Source organism: Herpailurus yagouaroundi, unplaced genomic scaffold (genome assembly GCF_014898765.1).
Source record: "Herpailurus yagouaroundi ecotype Mexico unplaced genomic scaffold, PumYag 253, whole genome shotgun sequence".
NCBI classification, from domain to species: domain Eukaryota; kingdom Metazoa; phylum Chordata; class Mammalia; order Carnivora; family Felidae; genus Herpailurus; species Herpailurus yagouaroundi.
This window is the reverse complement of record NW_024412470.1, coordinates 4041199-4059696: the sequence shown is the minus strand read 5'-3', so window position 1 is coordinate 4059696 and position 18498 is coordinate 4041199. Positions and strand designations below refer to the sequence as shown.

Below are 18498 nucleotides of genomic sequence, written 5' to 3'. Positions count from 1 at the left end.
GAATTACAAACCTTTAGATAAATAAAACTATAATTTTAGAGCTGTCAAAGACTTAAATCTTTTAATCCAAGATTTTCCAAACTGTCTGATCCTGACCATCTATGGAATGCTTATTAAAAATAGATTTCTAGAGGTGCCTGGGTGGCTCAGTCGGTCGAGTGTCTGACTCTTGACTTCGGCTCAGGTCACGGTCTCACGGCTTGTGAGTTCGAGCCCCGTGTCAGGCTCTGTGCTGATGGTGCAGAGCCTGCTTGGGATTCTCTCTGTCCCTCCCCTGCTCACGCTCTCTCTCAAAATAAATAAACTTACAAAATATATAGATTCCTAGACTTTACTTCAGACCATTACCTTGATAATCTTTTAGTGTCGAGTGGCCCAAGTACAGTGCCAGCCAGTGCCCTGAGTGAGCGTCTCAGGTAGTCAGCTGTGGGAGGCCGTCTTCTACTCCTTTCATCAGTTGAGGAAACTGACTTGTCAGGTTGGCTTGTCTGGTTGTAACTTTAAAGAAATTTCATCTGTCTTCCTGGCTTAAATACTGAACTGAGTAGTCACTAATTAAATCTTGGATCATTGTAGCCCAGTTGTAGCTGAATGAAGAAATCCCAAACGAGTAAGAATGACCTGTAAGCTAACTCAGAGAAGCAAAGAGTGAAATAATTGAGAGGCTGGTGTTGATCTACTACCGACGTGGAATATAAGCCATTAAGAGTAGCAGACAAGGGGAAGTTCAGTAGCTTTTCTAGTTTCTTTGAGGGACTCTCTAAGGATGTTTCGAGTCACTCGTAATTTTCAGAAGCCGAAAAATAGTCTCAAAGCAAACAAACAAAAACCAACCCAATAGTGGCAACGACAAAGCTAATACAAAACAAACCAAACAGCCAAGTTTAATTGGCCATACCACTATTTCCTGCATCCTTCTACTTAGCTGTTTGACTCTACACATGCCTCTATCTACATTTTCTTCCATAAGCTTTATTTAATGTCTAAACACTGCTGTTATATGTGGTCATCATGGATCATTTTAAATTTTGAACAGTGAAGTGAAGAAAAGACATCAGACCTAGAAGGGCAGGCTACTCATGTTTTGGAGGTGGAGTTAGTTTAGAGCCTCAGGAGCACGACCATTTGTTCAGTTAGCCCGCAAATGCTTGTTCATTACCTGTGTGTGCCAGGCCCTTGCTGAGTACTGGGAACACAGCGTTCCCTGTATATATGGCTTGCAGACCAGTAGAAATGTCTTGTTTATACTAAGATTTATAGAATTGCCTTATTATAGTGACCTAATGCTATTTTGCTTTTGATGGTGTTGTGTTGCCAAACGCTAAAAACGGTACTAAAACACATATATCTATATTCTTTCAAAATGGACTTTTCCAACAATACAAAATTACGTAACACATTTATCTGTAGGATTGATATATAACCCCACAGGATAATTTTTCCTCACCTTCTTATACCAGAGTAAAACATGACTTTCAAAAGAAGTATTTTGCTTTAACTAATTGGTTTCTTTTTACCTGTTAGTAGTTAATTCTTGGAAAGGAACTCTAAATTTCATGATTGTTTTTTTTCTTTCTTTCTACTTGACAGTTAAATATTAGAAGACTTAGCAGGTAAACCAAAAAATTAGTAAATGCAGTAACAAAGAAAGCCAGTTAGTATTCCTGTGCTATTATTTATTTATGAAGTTTTTAAAATGTCTGAATGTTTTAAAACGAGGGTGCATTTGTTGCAGGTTATTGACCCGGTGGCTCCGCGATATGTTGCATTACTGAAGAAAGAAGTGATTCCGGTGAATGTCCCTGAGGCTCAGGAGGAGATGAAGGAAGTAGCCAAACACCCAAAGGTCACCTTCACTTCCACCAATGTTATTCTCAGAAGGAGCAGGATTAAAGAGGGGACAGTGTGGCTTAGTGGTAATAGTGTGGTTTGGGGATCATTTTCTATTCAACCTTATTTGTTAGGGGTTGATACTAATTGAAGTAAATATTTTTGTGGGTTTCCTGCTGACGAAAATTATTCTAGTAATAATCCACAACATCTCTCAGAGAACTACTACCCTCTGTGCCTCTTTTTCTTATTCTGTAGAGATAGTATGGAAGTATATAAATAAGATTGATCTTTCTGGAGTCATTTTGAAAGATGAGGTATTACAATTCATGCTCTTATCTTTATAGGGAAGATGAGGTGCATTCGCTGTTAACGAGGTTATTCATCATTACCTTTCTTTGTCCTGAAGCCAAACATTAGACCTAGTAATATTAATCACATTTTTTTTTAAAGTAGTCTCTACACCCAGTGACTCCACACCCAACGAGGGGCTTCAACTCATGACCCTGAGATGAAGAGTCACATGCTTTACCAACTGAGTCAGCCAAGCGCCCTTTGAATCACGATTTTAGTCCAGGATCTATCACAGTATCATTTACTCTGTTGTAGAAAGTATCAGCAAAGAGAGAATATAAATCTTAAATGTAGATAGTGGGGAATTCCTCTTAAGTTAAAGCATGGTTGTTGTCTTAGATAGTTATGACTGCTTGGTTGACAGTCATGAAGCAAAAATAGGTCCATGTATTCCAGCTTTGGGGGTTGTCTATAAATACCTTCATTGTGTGATGGAGATTCATAGACCGGTTCACTACCCTCATAGCCTTACTCATAATTACGTTACATTCACAGACTAACTCACGTATAACAATATGCATCACGAAGAGCTATGGATTTTCTAAGATGCAGCCTTAATATGATTACCTTTCTATGACATTGGCTATTTTTAACTTTAAAGATTTGAGTTATTTTAAGGAGATTCCTGATAAGATGTGGAAAGTGTGTGTGTCTGTTATTGATTTGGCTTTGCCTTTATCTTACATCTGATTGGTTCAGCCCGGTGAGTGGTAGTATCTGATATATCACCTACTACTGTTAGCTCAATTGTGAAGCTAACTGAATGTTTTGAAATTTGAATGGTGAGGATAAAACTTTTTAAGGGTGCTGCTGCTTTTAAAATGATGGTTAAATGTATTCAGATAGCTTAGTTAATAGAGTAAGTGATAAAGGAAAGTAATAAGTTAGGAACTAATTGATTTGGAAATACACTTTAAATGATGACTGGATTACTCAATTTGATATGTGGAATTTTCATTATTATTACCCTCACAAAGTGTTATAGATTTAGCCTGTTAGCATTCTGTTCTGAGCCCAGCAGAATATAGCTTGATACAATATACTAATTTTTCTCAGATGTATTGGTACTTTCATTGAACAGTTATTAAACACATGCTGTGTAAGATTTATTTCAAAGGATCTTCTTCTACTTTTTTCTCTTAAAGTGAAACAACTGAAAGTTAACACAGCATTCTTTTTATTCTTTAGGTCTTTTTTCTTCTTTACATAACACATTTTCTGACAAGGCAGAAAATTTATCTGTATGCAAATATAATACTTGTTAAAATTTGTTTTTTAAAATATGAAAGGTCCACAGTTTCCTGCTGTGGGGACATCTGTTGTCCTGTAATACTCTGTAGTCACTGATCAGGACTGACTTTATTTTCTCCTTTGCTGAAAAAGCTTTAGTGACATTCTGAGGATAGCACAGCAGATTCTGTTTGGAGGGACACCAAGGACAAATAATATGGGCTTAGCTCTGAAAAACAAAGAATTTTAGGCTGGAAGTAAGTTTAGAGGTACAGGTCACTTCCTCTGACTCCCCTTAGCATTATTGGTCAGATGGCCTACTCATTGTCATAGAGCTGGGATTCGGACTAGCATAGGTAATACATTTGGTTAAAGAATAAAATGAATGAATATATAAATCTGCATGCTGGGTTCAGTAAGTTGTTTCAATCAGCACTCTTTTTTTTTTTTTTTTAATCAGAATCCTGATGTTGGCTTAAAGCCAGTGTGGTACAGTCCTAAAGTTTTCATTGAAGGTGCTGATGCAGAGACATTATCAGAGGGTGAGATGGTTACCTTCATAAATTGGGGCAACATCAACATTATTAAAATAAACAAGTAAGAACTTTTCATCTATTTTCAAATAAATGTGAAAGGAAATTCTTAAGTTTCTTCATTATTAAAAATTACCTAATTTAGACTCATTCATTTTCCCAACTGGTTAACTTGCTCAGGTGTAGAAACTGCCAATTCTGGACACGTAACAAATTTCTTTTCCATATGTGTTCCAATTAATTGGGATATGTTTTGCTTGTGGATATTGGGATATGTTTTGCTTGTGATGTTGAAAATTACTACATCTGAATATAAAAGAAGAGTTCTAATGCTTACAGGGCCCCTTTTTGTCATTAATTCTCATTATACAGGTTGCCTGCGGGAGGGACCCTTTGGACAGAATTTGTATATGTAACATAATCTTTATCCTAAAATCTGCTTTAAAATTATTTTGTGATGAGTGTGCTACTGTCCAGTTATTACAGTGTGCTACACTTGTCAGTTCTTAACATTATGTAAATGGAACATAGCATGCTAGTAAAATTAGTTTATGTGAACTCAGAAATCTTAATTGTCCAGTCATTGCATATGATTTCAAGTAATTGTTACATGTTTTAAAATTCTTTACATTTTTTAATACTTAGTGCTGGTGACTTTAAAATTTGTAAATATATTCTTGTTTTTCATCAAATATTAGACATTCAAATACATGTTTGACACTCTTCCAAAGAAAATTTCTAGCCATTTATTACAGATCACAGAACAAAATAATGCATTCATGGCAATTATGGTTTGTTTTCTCTAAACACTTTTCAATCTTATATCTAGAAATGCAGATGGAAAAATTGTGTCTCTTGATGCAAAATTGAATTTGGAGAACAAAGACTATAAAAAAACCACTAAGATCACTTGGCTTGCAGAGACCACGCAAGCTCTTCCCATCCCGGCAGTCTGTGTCACTTATGAGCACTTGATCACAAAGCCCGTGCTAGGAAAAGATGAAGACTTTAAGCAGTATGTCAACAAGAACAGTAAGGTAGACCCCTGAAAGAAATCGTATTTCTTTTTTCCCTGTCATATAAGCTTTTTTTTTTTTTTTTAAGAATTTTTAAAAATTACTTTTAAGTACTTGGTTTTCAAACAAAATGGAGAAAAGATCTGTAAAATTTTATTAAAATGAAAAGATGTAAAAGGGTGATGTTTCCATTTTACGGAAGATAGAAGCTGAAGCACACTGAAGGTGAGCAAGTTGCCTGAGGACAGGCAGAGCCCTTGTGCCTAAGTGCTGAGGGCTGCCGTGAGTTTCAGCCAGGTCTGAGTGTGCTTTTTTCACTGTGGCTCCTACCTATGGTGGGAAACTAATTTATATATCTTCAAGGACACCAATCAAGTTAGTTGAGAGGTTTTCTGAAGTTTGTCAATTTATAGATTTTGACTTTTGAAAATACAATAAATGTAATTGTTTAATTCTTCACTGTTTCACGGTGTCTGCTTAAGTAGTAAAGCTTTTAACATATTTGTTGAAAATAGCCTCTGGAAAAACAGCTTGTACTGTAGAGTTGTTTTGAGTGCTCTGATTTCTGAGAAGGTGTATTTTCGTCTTCTGTCCTCTTTACAGCATGAGGAACTAATGCTGGGGGATCCCTGCCTGAAGGATTTGAAAAAAGGAGACATTATACAACTCCAGAGAAGAGGGTTCTTTATTTGTGATCAACCGTATGAACCTGTTAGGTAAGTAAATGTAGTTAAGTGTTTATTTTTTAATTTTTAATTAAAAAATTTTTTATACATTTTTTTATTTTAGAGCATGTGAGCAGGGAAAAGGGGCAGAGGCAGAGAGAAAGAGAGTCTTAAGCAGGCTACCTGCTCAGCATGGAGCCCAATGGTGGGCTCAATCCCACAACCCTGGGATCATGACCTGAGCCAAAATCAAGAGTCAGATACTCAACTGACTGAGCTACCTAGGCACGCCTGTCTTTGAGCGTTTAAATGAAAATGCGTAAAGTTCGTAGAGTAAATAATATTTTAAAAATCAAGTTTCTACTTAAGTACCATCCCTGATAATTCTCTATTCGGTCCGATTTCTTTTTTTATATTTAGTATTTCAGGCTTTATAGTAATAAGGGGTAATTTTGAAACAGTAATTACTAATAACAAATTATTCATTTCTATAATTAAACCATCTTATAATGCATCTTCATGGAGTCCAAGTATAAACAAAAAAGTTTCATCGTATCTTACCTTTGGGTGAAAATTATCACTCTTAACTCTTTTTTCATAGTGTATTTTCTTTTTTTTAATTTTTTTAAAAAATGTTTATTTTGAGAGAAAAAGCATGAACTGAGGAAGGGGCAGAGAGAGAGGAGAGGCCCAAGCAGGCTCTGTGCTGTTAGAGTGAAGCCCCACCCAGGCTCGAACTCACAAAACATGAGATCGTGACCTGAGCTGAAATCAAGAGTCAGATGCTTAACTGACTGAGCCACCCAGGCGCCCCTGTGTTTCTCTTTATTTTATTTTTTTATTAAAAAAAGGTTTTTTTGATGTTTATTTATTTTTGAGAGAGACACAGAGCACAAATGGGGGAAGGGCAGAGAGAGAGACACACACAGAATCCGAAGCAGGCTTCAGGCTCTGAGCAGTGAGCACAGAAGTATGATGCTCAACCCACTGAGCCACCCCGGTGCCCCTCCCTGTGTTGCTTTTTAAACTGTGAACTAATGGGATTATTAGGAAAACTTTTAGTTTCTAAATTTTTGTCCGTGTTCCTTTTGGTTTTCTTTTTGGTCTCTGCTGTTTTTTCATTGTCATCTCTTGTGTGATCAGACCTTTCTCTTGAGCGCTACACTTGGGAATCTGATGCCTTTTAGACATCCTTGAATAGATATGTCAAACTCTGTATCTTCAAAATCCCGAGATCCTTAGTACCATCTCTGCTCTGCTCCTTCATCCCCTCATTCCAGTTGGTAAACTCTAGTGCTTGCACTGCCAGTCTAGGCTGTCTCTGTGTGGCCCCTGCTCTGCTGTGTTAGCCCCTCCGCTCCTGCCCGCCCCTCCCTGGCATTTCTTCTTGATTACCAAAACAGCTTCTAAAGTAGCATCCCTGCCTCCAGTTCTGTCCATTTCTAATCCACTTTTCACATGGGCCCAACTCTAAAAATTTCAAAATAACAATTTTATCACATTTCCCCCTTGCTTAAAAACTCTTCTCGATTTCAGGGTAAAATCTAAACTTCTTAGTGTGACTTGTAGGACTTTTTTATGTTGTGGCCTCTCCACCCCCCTGAGCCATATCTTTTGTAATTACCCTCTCCCATATCCATTCTGTTCAAGATACTGGATAGCTTGGAGCTTTCCAAAGGCATCAAATGCTTTTGAACCTCCTGTCCTGCCTTTTGCTGGAATGGCCCTGCTTTTTCTTCATCTGGGTAACCTTTCAGATGTTACTTCTCCCAGAGCTCTGGTCTGGATAGGCACCCAACCTATGTATCTCCATAGTATCTAGCACTTTTCCTCTTTAGAGTGTTTATCACACGCTATTGAATCTGTCTTGTTTCCGCTACTGGAATTCATTCATCAGGGACAGGTACTTTTTTTTTTTTTTTTTTTCCTTAATGCCACATTGCGTTCAGTCATATAACATCATACATGTAAACAGTGTGGTACAGTGCCTGGTACCTACTAAGCCCTTGTCACACATTTAGTGATGATGGTGGTAGTGGTGTGGGTGGTGACAGTACCACAATTAGAGTAATGCCCCGAACAGAGTAGGTTCTTAACTTACTCTAAAAAAATTGTCGAGTTTAAACAAATGTGCCGGATCAGTTGGATGGTCACATGCAAAAGAGTGAAGTTGGACCTCACTCCATCTACAAAAATTAAGTATGAATCAAAGAACTAAATATCAGAGCTAAAACTATAAACCACTTAGGAGAAACATTAAGTGTAAGTCTTTGTACCTTAGCATTGCTTTCTTAAACAAAGCACAAGCAACCGAAGAAAATATACATAAATTGGACTACATCAAAATTAAAAAATTTTGTGCTTCGAAGGATACCACCAAGGAAGTGAAAAAACCCACAGAAGGGGAGAAAAATGTTCACACATATATCTGATAAGGGACTTGTGTACAGAATAAATGAAGAATTCTTACAACTCATAAAAACAGATTAAAAATGGGCAAAGGATTTGAATAGATATTTCTCCAAAGTGGATATACAAATGATCAGTCAGCATACGCAAAGATGCTCAGTATCATTAGTCATTAGGTAAATGCAAATCAGTACCATAATGAGGTGTCACTCCACACCCACTTGGATGACTATATTCAAAAAGACAATAACAAGTGGTGGAGGATGTGGAAAAATTGGAACCCTCATACACTGCTGATAGGATTATAAATTTTAAGATGATCTGGTCACTTTGGAAACTGTGGCAGTTCCTCAAAAAGTTAAACATAGAGTTAGCATTTGAGCCAGCCTGCCTGTGTACTCCAGAAAAATAATAACGTGTTCATAAAAAACTGACAGGAACGCTCAGAGTAGCCTCATTCGTAATAGCTAAAAGTTACAAATAACCCAGATGTTCCTCAGCTGATGAATGGATAAACAAAATGTGGTATGTTCATACAAGGGAGCATTATTCAGTCCTAAACAATAATGAGGTACCCTTCATGCTGTAGCGTGCACGAACCTTTAAACATACGCTAAGTGAAAGAAGCTGGTCACAGCCGACCACGTATTGTGTGACTCCATTTAAACAAAATACCAGAATAGACAAATCCATAGAAACAAATTAGTCGCTGTCAGATGCTAGAGGCATGGGGGACCAGGAAGTGGTAGATAAAAGGCACAGAATTTCTTTTTGGGATGATGTAGATGTTTTAAAGTTAGAGGGTGGTGATGTTGCACAGTTTCATATAATCATTGAATTGTGTACTTTCGAAGGCTGATTTATAATAATATCTCAATAAGACTAAAAACATTGCAGAGATACGGGACCCTATTGTTACTGAATTCTTTTTGTTTTTCCTGCAAAATTTGAAGAAATCATTTGCTTATGAATAGTCTCCGGGACAGTGGATCTTGCTAATTACTGGACTTTTAGAATTGAGAAATTCTTATAAATGTTTTACAGAAATTCTTCTGTTTATAAGCAGATTAGGTGTGGTATGTAGACGCACTTGCTCTAAATCAAGAATGAGACCATTAGCAGCCACTAGTGCCATTTCTGGTGACAGAGTAGCTTTTGTCCAGGAGTTAGCATGTTTATATCTATAAAAAGTTCTTGGGGCGCCTGGGTGGCACAGTCGGTTAAGCGTCCGACTTCAGCCAGGTCATGATCTCGCGGTCCAGGAGTTCGAGCCCCGCGTCAGGCTCTGGGCTGATGGCTCAGAGCCTGGAGCCTGTTTCCGATTCTGTGTCTCCCTCTCTCTCTGCCCCTCCCCTGTTCATGCTCTGTCTCTCTCTGTCCCAAAAATAAATAAACGTTGAAAAAAAAAATTAAAAAAAAAAGTTCTTAAATTGGAAGCATGCACTTAGAACTACAAATTTTTATTTGTGTATTTATTGGTTTTAAACTACTCTGAAGAGCTTCTGATTTGAATAATAAGAGAATGGACTGTTTATACTTTGAAAAACATTAACGTAGACGGTACCATTGAATTAATCTAGGAATTCAGTTTTAATTGATGTCAGATAATTTTGTTCAAATAAACTTTTTTTGACCCTCTATTTTCTCTTTAGCCCCTATAGCTGCAAAGAAGCCCCATGTGTTTTGATATACATTCCAGATGGACATACTAAGGAAATGCCAACATCTGGGTCAAAGGAAAAGACCAAGGTAGAAACAACAAAAAATGAGGTAAATATTGACTTTTATGGATATGGCTCTAGTCGATGATATTTTTGCCCCAGGATTTACACTCTTTCTTTACCTTAAGTAATCTCTACATTCAATGTGGGGCTTGAACTCACAAACCCAAGATCAAGAACATGCTCCACCAATTGAGCCAGCCAGGTGCCCCAAATCCTTTTCTTTTCTTCTTCTTTCTTTTTTTGGAGAGAGCTCACATACCAGTTGGGAAGGGGCAGAAAGAGAATGGAGTAGGCCCCACCCCCAGCGTGGAGCCTGACATGGGGCTCTATCTCATAACCATGAGATCACGACCTGAGCTGAAATCAAGAGTTGGACACTCAACCAGCTGAGCCACCCAGGCGCCCCCCTTTGTTGTTTTTTTTTTTTAATAACCTGTCTACTTTAGGATCGTTGTGTAGAGCCACCTGTTCTTAGCTACTCATTTACACATGGAAAGAAAAGGAAAAATCCCTTGCCCAAGATAACAAAAGTTGTTATTGTCAGAGTTAGGACATTGAAGCGGTTTTATGGTTCCCTATCTGTACTTTTCTGTCAGACTCCAGTGCCTCTGAGAGAAGAGCTCCTGATAGACCGAGGTTCAGAAAAGAGAACATGGATAGGAGTTGCCATGTTGTGGGCGATAGGTTTCTTTCTTGAATCTTGGACTCAGATTGGACACTGCCATGCTAATTTACTGTTCCACAATGATTTTCCTGTAGTACTTGATTTTAACACAGCAGTTGTGGAAAATTTAGTTTTGCAAAGATATGACATCATTGAAAGAAATGTAGCATAGTGTAATGTCAAGACTGAACCGCTTTGAGCTTGTAGTACATGCAAAGTACCAACATGTAATGTTTGAGAGATGTTGGGTATATTGCTCTGTTTACCTCAAATACATAAAATATTTTGTGGCACCCTGGAGCACCTTGATACCTGGTTTGGGATCCATAGATGTTGGCAATTGGGTAAGCACTGATGATTTGGTATCAGCGTAGAAGATACTTTGGAGGGTGGACTGGAAGTAGGATTAGAAGATGTTATGAGTGGTAAGGAAGCCAGAGGGTGAGAGCATGGAGGATGTAAAGGAAGACATGAATTTGGGAAGTAGAATTGTTGAGACAGTAATTTCTAATTCTGTTGGGTTGACTAGGTAAATAAAGATAAATAACCTGAGCTAGGGAAGACAGAAACACATAAGTTTATTAGATGTGAGTTTGGAACTGTTTACAGTGATGATGTCGTGGCTTGAGCTTTTAATTTACACAAATATTGTGGGATCTCAGCCAAAAGAAAATTAAAGGAAGAAAAACAAGAGGTTTTTAAAAAAATTTTTTTAACGTTTATTTATTTTTGAGAAAGAGAGACCGAGTGCAAGCGGGGGAGGGGCAGAGAAAGGGAGACAGAATCCAAAGCAGGCTCCAGGCTCTGAGCTGTCAGCACAGAGCCCGACGCGGGGCCCGAACTCAGGAACCTAAGATCATGACCTGAGCCGAAGTCAGGCACTTAATGGACTGAGCCACCCAGGCACCCCGAAAAATAAGAATTTTAATGGGGCAGTATCTACGTTCTGTTTTTTATAAGTATATACCAGCAGCTCTCAAACTATATAGTCTCAAGACCCTTACATTCTTAAAACTGGACCCCTTTTGTTTTATGTGAGTTATGTTTATTAGTATTGGCTACACTAAAAATAAAATTGACAAGTTTTTAAAGAACATATTCATTTTAAAATGACAATTATAAACCCAATTATTTGTTTATATAAATAACACTTTTTATGAAAAATAACTATGTTTTCCAAAACAAAATTGTGAATTAGAATGGTGTGGTTTTTGCACTTTTATTTTACTTACTTGTTTTTAAATGTTTGTTTATTTTTGAGAGAGTGCGCACATGTGAGGGAGGGGCAGAGATAGAGGGAGAGGGAGAATCTTAAGCAGGCTCCGCACTGTCAGCACAGAGCCTGATGCAGGGCTCAATTCCATGACCGTGAGATCATGACCTGAGCTAAAAGTCAAGTGTCAGGTGCTTAACCCACTGAACCACCCAGGCGCTCCAGCACTTTTAAATCTCTCTTTAGTGTCTGACTTAACAGCTTCCAAGACATTGCATTGTACCCTCATGAAGGACTGACTCAAAATGACAGACTACGTGTTAGTATTATTATTAAATAACTGTGGGCTCGCAGCCCTCCTTCAAAAGGATCTCAGAACTTTTCTGGGTTCAGGGTGCATGGGTGGCTCAGTCAATTAAGTCTTCAACTTTGGCTCAGGCCATGATCTCATGGTTTGTGGGTTCAAGCCCCGCGATGCTCCACACTGACAGTGTGGAGCCTGTTTGGGATTCTATCTCTCCCTCTCTCTCTGCTCCTTCCCAGCTCGTGCTCAATCTCTCAAAAGTAAACATTAAAAAAAAAAAAGAAAGGAAGAAATCCTCTGGGTTCTGTAGACCACACTTTGAGAACCACTAGTATCTGTAATGAAATAAACATGAACTGGGAAATGTGGCTACCCATTCCCTCATTGGTCCCAGTTTCTACCTGTACCTCTCACCTTTTACATATCCTATAACGATGCTAGTGTTATGCTATAAGTTTATGTATTCCTTTTTTATTTTCAAAATTTTATATACATTTTAGTTAACTAGCATATAGTGTAATATTGGTTTCAGAAATTTGTGTATTCCTGAAAAACTTTATGTTTTGCAAAATGGCATACTAAAAATAACAGGGCTGCTTTATTAGGGAAAATAGAGTTGGGGCAAAACACTAAGAATAAGAACCTGTACATCTCATGTAGTTTCAGTCAAGTGGTGGCTGGTTAGCAGTCATGGAAGGCTCAGCTAGGCTGGACATCACAGTGGCTCACTCAGAAAGTATCGAATGGAACAGCTGCAAGAAACCTCTTTAGTCTGGTAGTGTCCGGGTAGTGAGACTTTGTATATGACAGCTTGCAGCTTCAGAAGTGAATGTCCAGTAGACATGGTGGAAACACCATTGCCTTTTATGATTTAACTTTGAAAATCTCACACAGTGTCATTTCTGCTGTTGTCTGTTGTACCGAGCACTCATAAGCTTGCCACATTTCGAGGCGGGGGGGGGGGGGGACATAGACTCCACCTCTTGATGGAAGGAGTGTCAGAACGTTTGTGGATATGCTTTGGAACCTGCACAGACCCTCCTAGAAACTCAAGAACGGTTGACTGGCATTGGTGTCCAACACTGCAGTCAGCCATTGTTTGCAGCCTTAAATCTTAAGGCTAATGCCCTGTCCTTTGATATGTGGGTTTGAGGGTATTTGCCTCTAGTAGAGATCAGTGTCATCAAAAATAAAGTCTGACTCATCATGGACCCTGCTTCATCTTTTCTTTTCTTTTTTTTTTTTTTTAAAAGCCCAGGAGGATAGTTTTTTGAAATTTCTTCATTTACACTTGCACCTTCATTTGATGGCTTAATGTTATGGTAAACAGTGTTGTTAAAGTACCACCTGCACTCACCCCCTTCTTTTTTTTTTAAATTTTTTTTTTCAACGTTTATTTTTGGGACAGAGAGAGACAGAGCATGAACGGGGGAGGGGCAGAGAGAGAGGGAGACACAGACTCGGAAACAGGCTCCAGGCTCTGAGCCATCAGCCCAGAGCCTGACGCGGGGCTCGAACTCCTGGACCGCGAGATCGTGACCTGGCTGAAGTCGGACGCTTAACCGACTGCGCCACCCAGGCGCCCCTAAAGCTTTCTCTTTTAATAGTGAGAAAGCTTTTCCCTGAATGCTTCTTTGTCTCATGTACATGAACGAACACACTGGGAGAAATCACCACCAGGTGGTGTGATTTTTCAGTGTTACCCTAATATTATTTACTTGTTTACCAGTCATGATTGAGTCAGTTCATGTTATGAAAAATAAGTATAACAGAACAGAATGTATGTATTTTTGGCACAGAGTGGCTCCCTTTGTGTATTTTCCTTTACTGTATAATAGGCATTTATATGTGTATATTAACATCCATGGTTGTGTATTTTGAAGGAGTAGTTTTGAGTGTATGTAGGTTTTTTTTTAAGATTTTATTATTTTTTTTAAGTAACCTCTGCACCCAATGTGTGACCCCGAGATTAAGAGTCACATGCTGTACCCACTGAGCCAGCCAGGTGCTCCACGTGTATGTGGTTTTTGACTTACATGCTAACTTCAGAACTTAGCCCCCATGTAAAATGCAACTCTGATGTAGCTTAAGGTGCTTCTTAGCTATCCAGGTAAAGATGTCTTAAAGACCATTCAGAATGCTGGGTCTGGGGTCAGGACAGAGTCCTGGGCTAGAGATGAAACATTTTAGAGGTAATGCATGTGACTCATGAATATGGATGAGATTCTGAAAAGTTAAGTGGAAGACCATTAAAGAAAAAAGTCATGGGGAAGGTATGATGTGAGCTGGGTTTTAAATGTGGAAGGGTTTCAGTAGGGTAGAAAGCATCCTAGGCAGAAGGAAAGTATGACATTGAGAATAAAAATAGCATAGTTATTCACTATCCAGAACATATCTCTAGGTTTATTGCATACACCTTTATATAACCATTTGCCCATAAGTATGTAATTTTATACAAATGGAGTTGTTCCACAGTACTGAGTTAAATTTGTATCAGTGTTTCATGGAAGTCTTCCTTGTCAGTAATCGAGATATTGTCTCCTCTTTTAAAAAATTAATAATACCTAAAACTTCGTGATACCTTTTCTCAGGCTTTGTAACTAAAAGCTTTACACATATTTATTACCTTTATTTTCCCATCACACTGTTGGGTTCAATACAATTATTCCTGTCTTTTAGTTAAAACCAGAAACAGCTTTTGTAAGTAATTCAGGGTCGCAGTATGTGGTGGAACAATGATTTATTCTCAGATATATTGGATGTGTCATAATTTCTTTAATCCTCTAATGGTTAAGATTTAGGTTATTTTCAGTTTTTTACTGTGATAAAAATGCTCCAGTGAAATATCTACCTACCTCTGTTTTTATTTCTGTCATTTTTCATTAAGATAGATTGTTAGGAGTGAGGCTATTTACTTAAACTTTTTAAGGGATTAAAACTTAAAAATTTTTTGGCATGGAATGTTATAAGACAATGTGTATAATTTTGTGGGAAGACATTTAACATGAATTAACTATTTCACTTTTGGTTTTCTGTCTCTGTAGCCAACTATTCCTTTTAAGGAAAGACCAGGTCCTTCTTTGGATAATACTTGTGCTACATTTGAGGATTCCTTGGTCCTTTACAACAGAGTGGCTGCTCAAGGGGATGTGGTTCGTGAATTAAAAGCCAAGAAAGCAGCCAAGGAAGATATAGATGCGGCTGTAAAACAACTTTTGGCCTTGAAAGCTGAATATAAGGAGAAAACTGGCCAGGAGTACAAGCCTGGAAATCCTGCCGCAGTGGTACAGAATGTTTCTTCTGTATCAGTAGCACGTCCTCTGGAGAGTAAATCTCTGTATGATGAAGTTGCTGCCCAAGGAGAGGTGGTTCGTAAACTGAAAGCTGAGAAAGCCCCCAAGGTCAGTATGCTGGAATGAGTCGAGAGACAGCATTGTGAGGAAGCTCATGAATTCAGATGGTCTAGGATGGTCGCGTCTCATCTTCTTTGAAGACATACTGTGTATAGACTGTCTGCTTGAATATTTTGGCTTACTGATGCCTGCTGTGTGCCAAGCTCGAGATACTAACAAGCAGCAGCTCACCATCTAGTTGGGAGAGGTGTCAGGGAAGAAACATACACGCTGTATCCCATGTGACGCGACTGTAGTCCTGTATGACGTGTAAACTGTTCTCCCAAGTGTTTGTGGTTGTTAAGTGGCAGGGAAGGAGGAAGCAGTTCATAAAGGATATTTAAAATAGTCCTGAGGTAGAGGAAGCCCTTTATGGATGAACAAAGTTCAGGGAAGGTACTCTTTAAGTGTAGATCCGTGCTTCTCAAGCTTCATTGTACATCAGAATTACTAGAGAGCTTGCTAAAACACCTGATTGCAGGGTCCCACCTCTTGAACTTCTGCCTCAGTAAGTTCACAGTATGCAGAGAATGTGCACTTGTAAACAGTTGTCCAGGGGATGCTCGTGCTGCTGGCCTGGGGCCAGGTGTGGAAGACACACACTGGCAGGGGCAGAGAGGTATGAAGGTTCAAGGTGTATTCAGGGAGTAATGGGTTGTCAAGAGGTTTTGGACCAGTGACTATTTCTCATTCTTCTCAGGGGAACCCTAAAGCGATACTAAGTTTTGACTAAAGTATACATATTATTGTTGTTTTAATGATATCTTTAGGCAAAACATTTAGCCAAATGGATGGTAGCACTGAGTATGGAACAGGATTGTTTGCTGTGAGAGATGAAAGGAGTGGCATCTGTGGTAGAAAAGGGCCATATTTAATAATCAAGATGTACAGTTCTGTTCAAACAGTAGTGTAGTTCTAAAACATGACCGAATGAGTAGTGCTATAACTGGATATAATTCAGTCCCTCTTAAACTTCCAAAATTATAGGCTCTGGGCTGTGACAAGAACACAGAGAGGTATGGGGAACTCTTGGACTTGACTTCTGGTGCTGGAGGGGATTTGGTTGGAGAAGAATGGAATAGGAGGTTCCTCACCTCATTAACAGTTGCTAGGCCTCTGACTGGAAACTGTCCCCCTAAGTTTCTTTCTTTCATGGACATTTGACCTCTGCTGAAGAGAGAAAATGCTTTAGGGAAGTCTTAGGGTTTTGGTCCAGAAGTTAATGTTTTTCTCTCTATTGTGAAGTGTGATAAATCTCTTTTTTCTCTTTAGTGAGCCTGTTGGAAGTCCTGCAGAGCCATGACGATCTTAAAATAGCTCTGCTCCTAGGAATAAATCCTGGAGCTTAGGACATAAATCCTTCATATCTCCCACCCTCTGGCAAGGTTAGGAGTATTTCCACTCTGTACATGATCCACTCTATAGATCAGACACAAGCTGTGGACCCCTCTCTAGATGTCATTTGAGGGGAAGAGCGTTGGTCTTTTTTTTTTAAATTTTTTTTTTTCAACCTTTATTTATTTTTGGGACAGAGAGAGACAGAGCATGAACGGTGGAGGGTCAGAGAGAGAGGGAGACACAGAATCGGAAACAGGCTCCAGGCTCTGAGCCATCAGCCCAGAGCCCGACGCGGGGCTCGAACTCACGGACCGCGAGATCGTGACCTGGCTGAAGTCGGACGCTTAACCGACTGCGCCACCCAGGCGCCCCGAGCGTTGGTCTTTAAACTCCTTCATTCTGAGGGGCTCCTGGGCGGCTCAGTCGGTTAAGTGTCTGACTTCGGCTCAGGTCATGATCTCGCGGTTTGTGAGTTCAAGGCCCGCATCGGGCTCTGTGCTGACAGCTCAGAGCCTGGAGCTTGCTTCCGATTCTGTGTCTCCCCCCTCTGTGCCCCTCCCCTGCTCATGCTCTGTCTCTCAATAATAAATAAACATTAAAAAAAAAAAATTAAATTCCTTCATTCTGAGTAGAGTATATTGAGATTCTGTGCTGATTCTTGGACAGCTCATTATGTGTGGGGTAGTAACAGCAGTAACCGTTATATGTAGGGCAACAGCCAGCTATACACCTCCCATCTCGTTGAGTAATGGATTATGGCATACTTTCCTGACACAGCATTGTCAAGCTTATGAAAAGTCCGCCTATGGGTAAAAAAATCTGTGTCTTTGGTAATTAGTCAGATACTTTTACTAGGTGCTTTTTGATCATGGTGACTGTGATACTGAAATTAAGCTGACTTTAGTTTAACCTTGTTTTAATTGAATGCTTAAAATGCACCATAGCAGTGTTTTAAAATACTGCTTGTGTTTTTTCTTCTCTAAATGCTAACAGTGGCACATAGTGCTCTTTCCTGTTCCAGAGAATCGGCCCAGTTGCTAGGAACGGACGGTGTTATTTAGACCACATCTGGCACTGTGGACTACACACTGGTGCTGTTCTTGCATTGACTCCTCCCCACAGCTTTGTTCAAGAGTGTGCAGATAATGCTCCCTTTTTTATTGGCTCGTTTTAGTAACCAGTAAGAAACTGGATCTGAAAGTAACTTCCTGAAGTTTACAAAGCCTGGATTCTAATTTGGCAGTCAGATTCCAAGTTATTTCCCTTTAGAGGTGATGGCAGTGGTGTATTGCATTAGGAACACTAGAGAGTTCTGGTTTTACCAGTTTATTAATTTATTAAGCAAGTCCGTACACATTTTACATTAATAACTTGTCTAACCCTTTTAATTCCATTTCCTACAAAAGTAGTTCTTCTGTTACGTCATGTTCAGTGGCTAAGTAAGCGATAGTTACAAGCTCCAATTAGACTTTTCTTTTTCTGTTCCATCCATCTGTTCTCCTTCCCCGCCTCCCTCCCCCCACTTGAGGATCAGATACGTGATTCTGTGTAGGAACTTATAAGCATAAAGGCAGAGTATAAGCAACGGGTAGGCAAGGAATGAAAACCTGGAAGAACCTGCCTTCAGTTTCTCCTTCAAGTCCACCTTCTGCTCTTTTCCTTTCTCTCCTGCTCAGTAGGTTGTTACAAAACAGTGGATCAGGCAGATACAGTGCGAGTTGCATGTCTGAGAATACACCAAAGGTAAAATAATTCTGCATGCTGAGTTATTTAAAAATGGAAGTCACTTTTCAGATTTGAAATACTAACTTTTTTTTTTTTTTTTT

General features: G+C 39.1%; 1 protein-coding gene across 3 annotated transcripts in view; it reads left to right on the top strand.

Annotated features, from left to right (window-relative positions):
• EPRS1 (glutamyl-prolyl-tRNA synthetase 1) overlaps window positions 1–18498 on the top strand; it is a 72770-nt gene that overhangs the window by 26647 nt on the left and 27625 nt on the right. For all 3 annotated transcript variants that reach the window (XM_040460955.1, XM_040460954.1, XM_040460956.1), the window contains 6 exons: window positions 1736–1846; window positions 3875–4011; window positions 4777–4984; window positions 5567–5679; window positions 9690–9807; window positions 14987–15343. In XM_040460955.1, the coding sequence (XP_040316889.1) occupies window positions 1736–1846; window positions 3875–4011; window positions 4777–4984; window positions 5567–5679; window positions 9690–9807; window positions 14987–15343 (1044 nt within the window). The remainder of the gene's footprint in view (window positions 1–1735; window positions 1847–3874; window positions 4012–4776; window positions 4985–5566; window positions 5680–9689; window positions 9808–14986; window positions 15344–18498) is intronic.